At 42.8% G+C, this 11,239-nt stretch overlaps 1 protein-coding gene across 1 annotated transcript in view; it reads left to right on the plus strand.

The window, feature by feature from the left end:
* Positions 1-10,459, plus strand: part of THEM4 (thioesterase superfamily member 4) — a 40,260-nt gene extending 29,801 nt beyond the window's left edge. The window contains exons 5-6 of the mRNA XM_006168396.3: positions 5,496-5,620; positions 9,556-10,459. Of these exons, the coding sequence (XP_006168458.1) occupies positions 5,496-5,620; positions 9,556-9,596 (166 nt within the window). The 3' untranslated portion in view covers positions 9,597-10,459. The remainder of the gene's footprint in view (positions 1-5,495; positions 5,621-9,555) is intronic.
* The last annotated feature ends 780 nt before the right edge of the window (positions 10,460-11,239 follow it).

The following is an 11,239-nucleotide window of genomic DNA, read 5'->3' on the forward strand; positions in this document are numbered from 1 at the left end:
ATAAATTTTAAAAAAGGATCCAAGGGAATCTGCATGGAGCACCAGTATCCACTACATAATAAAACATGAGGTTTTACCTGGTGGTAACTTGATGTAGAGAACTAAGAGAGCAATAAGATGAGTTTGATAACAGCTTAGCTGAGGTGACATAGCAGTAACATGATGCTCTAATGCTGAAAGGCACGTGGAAGATCAAAGTTTGGTTCCTGGTCAACCAATGCAAACTGGGTGCATACTTGTGCTGGTGATCCTGGCTGACTGGGAAGGCTGAGGAAATTATCTATTAGGAGTTCTTCTCTCTCTTTCTCTCAGTGTGTGTGTGTGTGTGTGTGTGTGTGTGTGTGTGTGTGTGTCTCCCTCTATCTCATGAAAAGAAAGGATAGAAGGAAAAAAAGAAGAGAGAGAGAGCAAAGGAAGGAAACTTTTAAAGAAATAAGTTTGAGACCAGCAGATGGCATAGCGGTTATGTTGCTGGACTCCCATGTGGCCAAGCACGGTTTGAAAATCAAGCTCAGCGTATGTGCCCAAGATCCCAGGAGGATAATATGGGGCCGGCAAGTGGCATAGTGGTTGAGGTGATGGACTCCCACATGGCCGACCACAGATCAAGTCTTGGACCTGGTGGTTTGCTTTCTCACTTTCTCTTTCTCTCTCTCTCTCCCTCTCACCCTCTTTTCCATCAAATTAAAAATAATAATAATTAATAAAATTAAATAAATAATTCTTTTTTTAAAAAAAAGATCCCAGGAGGATAATAGAGAAGAGATTGCAGCATGGCCACTGGGTGGTTTCTCATTTTCCCCCTCACCGTGTCTGTCCCCTCCTTCCCCCCTCAAGCACACACCCACAAGCAAAAACCTAAAAAGCAAAGAAGTTTGCTGTTCATCAAAAACAAAGCTCAGTATGATCTTATTTAATTTTCAACCATATAGCTATACCCCTACAGTAGACAAAACAGTATGGATAACTGGCATAACCATAGAGAAAGAACAGTGGGGCAGAACAGAACTTAACAGTGTTTAGTAGATGATGTCTCTAAGTAGTATTTTGTGGGTTAGCTCATGCAGTGGGATAACATAAAACATCTCCAATTTATACCCCAGAGATTTAATATGGCTTGTGTGACAGTCAGTAGGGAGCTATGCTTCATAGATTATGAATCTATTTACTGTAGGTAATCCTTAACTAGGCATATCCCGTTAAGAACATTCTGTATAGAGGGGTTGGCAGGGTGTGGTGGTTAAGGTGCTAGACTCCCACATAGCTGACTATGGTTCGAGTCCTGGACCTGGTGACTTGCTTTCTGACTTTCCCTCTCTCTTCTCTCTCTGGTCAAATTTTAAAAAATAATCATGATAATAAAATAAATTAAATAAATATTTTTTAAAAAACATTCTATACAAAAAAGGACTCTTCCCCTGGCAAATAACATTAAGTTATTTTAGAAACCAGCAATATTTTCTTGTAAATGTTTTATGGTTTGCAGACTATGCTGTCTCTGGCACAACTGCTTAACTGCCAGTGTAGCACAAGAGCAGGTATGACATCTGTGTCTCAGAAAAGGAAACAATCTAGCAGGCTGATGAATAAGATCCTAAGAGTTTTCCAGTTACAGAAACAAAATGCCAGATGATTTCTAAGACCTATTTATGATACTTTAAAGATCAAGACCTCCACTGATTTGGAGCTTTTTCTTAAGCTAATTATCCTTTCAACTCTCTGGCAAGTAAACAGCTCAGAAGTAAATTCTAGTGTGCTAAGAGCAATACAGAACTAAGTCCAAGTCTCCTTTTCAGTCTCTTCTTCATGGAAACAAGACTAGAACCTTGGATTCAGGTATTTCGGGCAAGAGAAATATAGTACCAGTGATGCACAGTTTTCCCAGCCCCATATGTTGAAGAGACTTTCTGTTCCTCATTGCACATTTTTGGCACCCTTGTCAAAGATCTATTGACCACATATACCTGGATTTATTTCTTTATTATCACCTTTTTTCCTCTAATGCCAACCTAGTTAAGTTGTTTAGCAAACCTGGATTAAGGAGATGGATCTAAAGCCTCTTGTCTATGCCACCAAACTAATGTGTGCCTAAATATAGTTACATTTAGAAAGTTGTACTCTGTAAACATAGTTGTTATATTATTTTGTATTTTCTAAGATCTCTTTACTAGCCTCTTTATTTTATTTTGAGAGATATTTTTGCTATAGGACATGTGTGCTCGCTGGAGAGACAGAAACAGAAAACAAGAACTCACCCCCTAGGCGGGATGGCCACGCCACAGTCCCTTCTCCTCCATTCTTCTCTCGGGATTTTGGCCACACATGAACACATGCCTGGTGTGAGTTTCAAGCTCTTAGGTCCAGGACTTGAACCACGGTCGACTATGTGGGAGTCCAGTGACATAGCCATTACTCCATCTCCTGGCCTCACTAGCCTCTTTATTAATGAGACTTTTCCTTACGCAGAATTTTTTTTTTTTCCTAGAGGGTATGTGTGCTTGCCAGAGAGAGAAAGGAAAAAAGTACTTCCCGTCAGGAGTAGTCACACTGCAATCCCTTCTCCTCCATCTCTCCCTCCTTTTGAGACTTTGGGCACACATACACACACACCTGTCGTGTTTCTGAAGCTACTGGGTCTAGGACTCAAACCAAAGTCATTCCTGTGGGATCTGGCTGTCTTAACCACAAGGCAACAGAGCTCATTCGGGAATAGAACTCTTAACTCATACTAGCTTATGCATAAAAGAGAATATATTGGCCTGTGTGGTTGAGAAGTCAGGCACAGCTGGGTGCAGCTGTTGAACAATACCATTAGAAAGCTCAGCCATGATTTTCTGGGTAGTCGTTCATCCTTTATCCCTAGGTAGCCATTCCCAGTGGAGTGACACAATAGCCAGGAACCCAGATTGTATTTTATAAGCCTAGGAACCCCAACAGGACAGTGAAGTTCCACGGGCTCCAGTACAAGTTCCAGGATTAACTCTTTCAGCCGATGCCCACCCCACAATTGTTCACTGGGGGCAGGGGTAGGTGCAGGCCGTCAACGATCAACTCCATTCAACCTACGGGCTAAAAGTGGGGGAAAGGTGTTTCCCCTGTGAGAGGTAATTGAGGAGTATGTGAAAGGGAAGATGAGGTCAGGCATAGAGGATGGATAAATGAAGGGAGTAATGTTAATAGAAATGCTTGTCGGGTAAGAATACCTAATATCTGCTGTGTCTTAGTCAATCTTGAACTTTCTCAATGAGCAAAGCTTGGTTGTTCCATTGAGAGGCTCAGGAAAGGCTGATGAGTGAGAGTACTGTAAGTTCATAGGAGGGAAAACAGCAGAGGTATAATCACAGTGACACTTCTTTCTACCTGGAGCATTTCTTTCATCCACATGGTGGTACTACAGGAACACAAAACACATTTCCATGCTCTAATACGTGTTTCTGCTGACTGAACTTCACCATGAAAGAAATACCTTTCTAGGCCAAGCCAGTAGTATACACTGCTTAGATGCTGTGTTTTATAGGCTGAGGTCACATGGGAGGTCCAGGTTCAATTCCCAGTCCAATTTAAGGCCAGTCATGGTGGCATGTACCTTTAATCCCAGTAATTTGGGGGAGGCTGAGTTTGGAAGATCATGAGTTCAAGGCTAATCTGGGCAGCACTGCATTCCCCTGTAATCTAAGCAGGGAAGCTGAAGCAGGAGGATCGCAATTTGGAAGATCCTATCTTTAAAAGAAAGAAAAAGAGAAAAGTATCTTTTTTGTTATGGTACCTTATGGTCAATATTCCCAGAGGTGACTATAACCACTAGACACATGTGGCTACTTGAACATAAATATAAATTAATTAAAATAAACCTAAATAGACCAGCCCTGTGACCTGATGGTTAAGGGAGCTGGATCCCACATGGCCAACAGCATGGTTGGAGTCCCAGCCCTGGCAGCTTGAAAAACACACCAACCACATGTATGTATATGCCCAAAATCCCAGAAGGATAAAGAAATGGAAGAAGGGATTGTGATGTGACCACTCCCCATTTGGGGGTGGTTCTCCCTCTCGCTTTCTCTCTCCCTCTCTCTGGCAAGTACAGAGTATCTCTGGCAAATTTTTTTTTGGAGTGGTTTTTGCTATAGGGCACATGTACCCGCCAGAAAGACAGACAGAAAGAGAAATCACCCCCCAGGGGGGATGGCCACACCACATTTCCTTCTCCTCCATTCTCCTCTTGGGATCTTGGGCATGCACGCACACGCACGTGTGTTTAAGCCACCTGGTCTGGGACTCGAACTGTGGTCGACTACATGGGAGTCCAGCGACATAGCCATTACACTAACTGCTGGTCCCAAAATAATAATTATTAATTAATTAATTTAAAGATCCTATTTCTTGGAGGCCCAGGTGGTGTGGTGTTTAAGGCACTGGATCCCATATGGTCAACTCTGCAGTTCAAGTCCCAAACCTGGCAGCTTGAAAAACACACCTGTCATGTGTGCATGCATGCCCAATTCCCAACAGGAGAAAGGATTAGAGCTTGGTCATCCTCCCTAGGGATAATTTCTCATGTTCCTTATCTCTATGTCTCTCTCTGGTGAGCATACATGCCCTATGGCAAAAAGTTGTTTTTTTGTTTTAAGGAAAAAAAAAAGAAGGATTCTATTTCTCATTCATACTCTTTCAAGTGCTCAGTAGCCATATATGGCTACCATGTTGAACAATCAGATATGGAACATTTGTATCATCACAGGAATTTCCCTTAGACAGCACTGGTTTAGCACAGTAAGCTGTTACCAGCACTTTGTTGTTATTAAGAAGCTTTCTCGGGGGACCAGCAGTTAGTATAATGGCTATGTCGCTGGACTCCCATGTAGTCAACCACGGTTCAAGTCCTGGACCCGGTGGCTTAAACTCACGCCGGGTGTGTGTGCATGTGTGCCCAAGATCCCGAGAGGAGAATGGAGGAGAAGGGATTGTGGTGTGGCCATCCCCCCGGGGGGTGATTTCTCGCTTTCTGTCTCTCTGTCTCTCTGGCGAGCACATGTGCCCTATAGCAAAAACCTCTTAAAAAAAAAAGGCAGCTTTCTCGTGACAGTCACTAGACGTAATTGGGTACTAATACAACAGAAATTGAGAGAAGTCGACTGGGACTGTCCTATGGCCCTGTGTTGAAGGGTATCAGCTCCCTTCAGATTTTGATGTGAATCTTCAGACGAGACAGTATCTGCCATCACACATCCAAAATCCCTGGGATCTGTGTGAACCAAGCCTAGAAAAGTAGTCTGGACTATATGCCCAGTAGTTACCCAAGAGCAGCGGTGCTTGGGAGAAAGGGGGCGTGAGAGGCTGTTGGTGCCGGAGCCCCGAAGGAGTGCTTTATTTCAGGCAGTCATTGCTCGTTGGCCTCAGGTGTCATAAATGTCCACCCCTGTCATGCACTCGAGCATCTTTCAGGGTTATCCAACTCTACAAAAACTGATTTTGTTTTCCTTTCTTTCTTTCTGCAGACCTATTCCCCTTTGTTCTGTTGTTGTGATAAATAGCCAACTTGATAAAGTTGAAGGAAGGAAATATTTTGTTTCCTGTAAGGTTCAAAGTGTTGATGAGAAGACTCTACACTCAGAAGCAACAAGTAAGAAGCTGCCAGGGATTTTTGTTTGTTTGTTTGTTTTTTTATTTGGATTTTCTGGGGGTCTCTTGCCTTGGTTTTATAATCCACACATGCCCAGAAATTCTTAATTCCTTGTCATGCAAAAACAGGTATTCTTGGGACCAGCAGTTAGCGTAATGGCTATGTCGCTGGACTCCCACGTAGTCGACCGCGGTTCGGGTCCCGGACCCGGTGGCTTAAACTCACACCGGGCGCGTGTTCATGCGTGCCCAAGATCCCGAGAGGAAAATGGAGGAGAAGGGGTTGCGGTGTGGCCATCCCCCCTGGGGGGTGATTTCCTGCTTTCTGTCTCTCTGTCTCTCTCTGTCTGGCGAGCGCACGCGCCCTATAGCAAAAACCTCTCAAAAAAAAAAAAAAAAACAGGTATTCTTATGCATTATTGGTAAAGGACTATTTGTTATTATCTGTTGAAATTACAAAGTTATGACCCACTTGAAAGCCTTCATCCCATGGGACCAGCAGTTAGCATAATCGCTATGTCACTGGACTCCCATGTAGTCAACCACAGTTCGCATCCCAGACCCGGTGGCTTAAAACTTCACACCAGGCGCGTGTGCATGCGTGCCCAAGATCCTGAGAGGAGAATGGAGGAGAAGGGACTGCGGTGTGGCCATCCCCCCTGAGGGGTGATTTCTCGCTTTCTGTCTCTCTGTCTGTCTGGCAAGCGCATACGCCCTATAGCAAAAACCTCTAAAAAAGAAAAGAAAAAAAAAAGAAAGACTTTATCCCATAAGTGCACCAAGGTGCAAGATTACAGTGTATTAGGGTGGAGTAGGATTGTGATCATCGTGTCACTAACAGAACGTCATTTGCAATAGCAAAAGATGGGTAAAACATAGATATCCATCAATAGGAGACTGGTTAAAAAAAAAAAACAACTACAGTTCATCCATAAACTATATTGTATGTGTGTACTGTGGAAAATATTGTGGAATGTTGTGCTGCCATAAATAAGGAGGAAGCTCTTTTATTTGTTTTGTTTTAAGAGAGATTTTTGCTATAGGGTACATGCCCTGACCGGAGAGACAGAGAGACAGAAAGCAAGAAATCACCCCCCAGTGGGGATGGTCACGCTGCATCCCCTTCTCCTCCAATCTTCTCTCAGGATTATGGGTATTCACGCACACACGCCTGGCAAGAGTTTCAAGTCCCGGGGTCCAGGACTCAAACCATGGTCAGCCATATGAGAGTCCAGCAACATAACCATTATGCCATCTGCTGGTCCCAAGAAGGAAGCTCTTTGATATGGAGCTGTCTCATTAACAGAGTGAATGAAAACCCCAAGATGCAGGAACAGTGAATACAGTATGTTATTATTAGTGTCAAAGTAGAGACATATCTCCCTTTTCCTTCCTGTTTTCCTTTTACCCTTTCTTCCTTTTTGAATAATTTATTCCAGAAGCCATTAGGTGGGGTTGGCATAGTAGACTTAAATGAGAGGAGGCCTCAGGGGATGCCCAGCACAAGGTCAGAGCCTTGACAGAATGAGGAGGGTTCTGCACAGGGGAGTGGCCCAGTGCAGGATGTCAGAGCCCAAGGAAGGCAGGATGTTGTTCCATGGAGAACAGGGGAGTCAGAGCCTGTACAGGGCAAGAGGGACGTCTGCACTGGCTGGCAGTGGGGATGGCCCCCAGAACCACACCGTCAGAGAAGGGAGTTACAGATATGGAAAGAAAGAAAATAGGATGAACCCTACTTTGTTACATGGGAACCGGAGGTGTTGGTTATGTATATTCTCTTTTTGTTACTCCAAGTAATGTCGTAACCAATAACTTTATATATTATCATTTTGCACTCATTTTGGCAGGTTACTCTCCAATGGTTTGGAAGAGAATATATCTTTTTACTACTCTCGCATTTTTTCTGTAAGCTTGAAAATATTTCAAAATGAAAAGCAGTAAGTTGGGCCAGCCAGTGGCATGGTAGTGAAAGCAGCTAGATCCCACATGGATGACTGCATGGTTAGAGTCCTAGACCCAGTGGCTTGAAAAACACACTGGGTGCGTGCATACGTGTGTGTGCCCAAAATCCCAAGAGAAGACTGGAGGAGAAGAGACTGTGGTGTGGCCATCTCCCATGGTGAAGGATAGAGGTGGGGGATGATTTTCCCCTTTCTGTCCAGTGAGTTCATGTGCCCTATAGCAAAAACTTTTTTTTTTTGCCATAGGGCAGGCACCACCACGCCCTATAGCAAAAACTTTTTTAAGGGACCAGCAGATAGCATGATGGTTGCATCACTGGATTCCCACATAGTCAACCACGATTCGAGTCCCAGACCCAGTGACTTAAAACTCACGCTGGGCTTGTGTATGTGCATGTGTGCCAGAGATCCCAAGAAGAGAATGGAGAAGGGATTGCAATATGGCCGTACCCCCTAGAGTTGGTTTCTCACTTTCTGTCTCTCTGTCTGTCTCTGTGTCTCCAGCAAGCGCACACACCCTATAACAAAAATCTCTCAAAAGAAAAAAAAAAAAACTTTAAAGAAAAACAAGTAAATAGGAGGGAGTGGAAAAAAAATTTATGTATACTTGTATCGCATAAACTCTCCCATTGTCACATGACTGATGTTACAGGAGACTGGGTGGTTGGGAGGGAGAATCTACTATATTCCCTTTTTGTACCATTATTTTTCCTTTTGTTCTTTTTGAAAGTGTGTATATATCTATATCTATATTACTAAGGAGCCAAAAGCGTATACAACTGAAGTCCAATTTAGGGGCCAGCAGGTGATATAGTGGTTAAGGTGCTGGACTTCCCCATACCCAACAGCAGTTTGAGTCTCAGACCTGGCAGCTTGAAACTCACATGGGGCACGTGTGCATGTGTACCCAGAATCCCAGGAGAAGAATAGAGGAGAACGGACTGTGGCATGGCCATCCCCCTTGAGGGGGTTGATTTCTCGCTTTCTGTCTGTCTCTCTCTCTCCAGTAAGCGCACATGCCTTATAGCAGAAGGTTCTAGAAGGTTCTACAGAAAAAAAAAAAAAAAAAAAAAAAGTCCAATTTAAGAAAAAGAATGCAATATTAAGTACAAAGTGAAAACTTACATAAAACAGGAAAAGAAATCATACATAATACTACTGTCTTCGAGATCTAGGTCCCTTTCTTCTGAGTGTCCATAGCAAGCAAGTAGCCAGAAATCTCACATAGACAGGCTTTCTGATGGCATTCTTCTTTTTTTTTTTTTTTTTTTTTTTTTTTTGGGGGAGGGTTTTTTTTTTTTGTTTTGTTTTGTTTTGTTTTTTGTTTTGTTTTTTGCTATAGGGCACGTGCGCTCACCCAACAGAGAGAGGCAGAGAGACAGAGAGAGAAATCACCCCCCAGGGGGAGATGGCCTGTGTAAGTTGGTTTTTATTTACCTTAAGGGTATTTTTAATGAGAAGAAGTTTTTAATGTTAATGTAGTCACATTTATGGTTAATGCATTTTGTGTCTTAAAACATTCATCCCCCCTGCCCCAAGTATCAGCTGTTGGCAGGAATGATCAATAAAAAGAACAGGAGGACGATCATGAATAATTTGAAGCCAGTCCATTTAAGAACTCCATTCCAGGCTGTAGTTTGTACTTCCTGTCTCACTAAACCTTTCAATATCATAAAGGTACCAGATGGCTCAGTCGTAATTTTAGTTCTTTTCATTTCTCTATCTGTAATGGAAGTGGTAATGAACCATGAAATGGCGAAGTGGCAAAGGACCTGGTTAGCCGGGGGTAGGTAGTACAGTATTGTGACAGTTAAAAGTTGATTCTTTATTTGCCTGAAAAATGGGAGTGGCAGATAGACTGAAGGTACAAATATAAATCTAAATGTTTTCCTTTGTGTATGTCTTTCTGTGTAGAATTCTCATTAGATTGAAGTCAGCTGACTTATATTTATCTTCTGCCATTTTGTTTTTCTAGGCTTATTTATAAAGCTGGATCCTGATAAAAGTTTGATTTAAGCAAGTTTCTGGTGAATTCTACACATTTGCATAAGGCTCTCCCTCCTCCAGAAGCAGTTGCCTGCCCCTGCTCTTGGTCACCACCATTGATAGAAGCCTGCTAACACGGACCTTTCTGAACATAATCCAGGAACCCGCTCTCCACTTTCTAACATTATTTTTTTTAAACAGTCTTGCTGTGTTGCGATATTCTTGCCTCAGCCTCCTTAGCCTCTGGGACCACAGACACATGCTATGGTGCTTGGCTTTTTAAGTTGATCTGGGAATTGAACCTAGGCCTCCCAAGGAATTGAACCTGCAGGGTACATCATCTTAGCAGTGCATACCGCCATGATTGGGCCCTTATCTCCTAAACTTTCAGCAAAGAAATCCTCCCTGTGAAAGTATAAGCAAGTCTTTGTTTCCCTCAGATAAGTGTCTGGTTCTTCTAAGATTTGAATGGACTTTAATTAAAGTTACACAAGTGTGACATCTGCCCCACTGCAAATTAGAGAAAAAAATTGTATTGAAACTTTGACCACAAACATGGAAATGCTAGAAAACCAAATGAAGAAATAATATGTGGATGTGGGGGCGCGTGCATGCATGCATGCATATGCCTATCTGTCTCCATATCTACATGTTCTCTTTTTATAAGTACACCAGTTATATTGACAGGGCCCTCTTGAATTATCTCTCTTTTTTATTTATGAGAGAGATGTACCTGCAACAGTGTCTCACCTTTCCACAGTGCTTTCTCCAGCATCCTACCTAACCAGGATCATAGGTACATGTGACCTGCATGTTTAGGCTGACCCAGGGTCCAACCCCAGTCCTCCCATTTGTCTCCAGCATTGTGCAGGGGCACCCTCCCATCTATGCCACTGCAGCTAGGTCTTAATGACATCATTTCAACTTGATTACCTTCCAGATAAGGTCACATCATAAGACACTGAATTTCAGTATATCTTTTGGGAGGGATACAATTCAACCCACAAAAGAGCCTCAGACAAAACTAAGAATGAGAGACTGATATTCTTGAAAACATATTCTATTTCCTGATACAGGTGGTAGATTTTTCTTTTTAAAGAAAAGAATTATTTATTTGGGACCGACCAGCAGATGGTGTAGCAGTTACATCACTGGACTCCCACATGGCCAAGCATGGTTCAAGTCCCAGACCTGGTGGCTTGAAAGTCATACCTGGCACATGTGCATGCATGCCCAAGATCCTGGGAGAATGAAGGAGAAGGAACTGTGGCATGGCCATTCACCCTGTGGGGGTGATTTCTCACTTTCCTTCCAACTGTGTCTTTCTCCAGTGATCACACACACTTAAGGCAAAAACCTCTCCCAAAAAAGATTTATTTAATTTTGCTATTCTTAATTTTGTGTTTTTAGAATTATTTAATTTATTATTTATTATTATTTTTTAACATGCTAGAGGGCACGTGCACTCACCTGAAAGAGACAGAGAGAGAGAGAGGGAAAGTGAGAAAGCAAGCTGCCAAATCCAGGACTCAAACCATGGTCAGCCATGTGGGAGTCCAGCACCTTAACCACCATGCCACCTACTGGCCCTGGCAATAGATTCTTTAGGCTTCCATTTCTTGCCTTTTTTTTAGCCCTTATTGAAAGTTTAAGCTAGGGCTGGCCCTCTTGCA

The sequence above is a fragment of the Tupaia chinensis genome, unplaced genomic scaffold, assembly GCF_000334495.1.
Source record: "Tupaia chinensis unplaced genomic scaffold, TupChi_1.0 Scaffold145814_1, whole genome shotgun sequence".
In the NCBI taxonomy this organism is placed as follows: domain Eukaryota; kingdom Metazoa; phylum Chordata; class Mammalia; order Scandentia; family Tupaiidae; genus Tupaia; species Tupaia belangeri.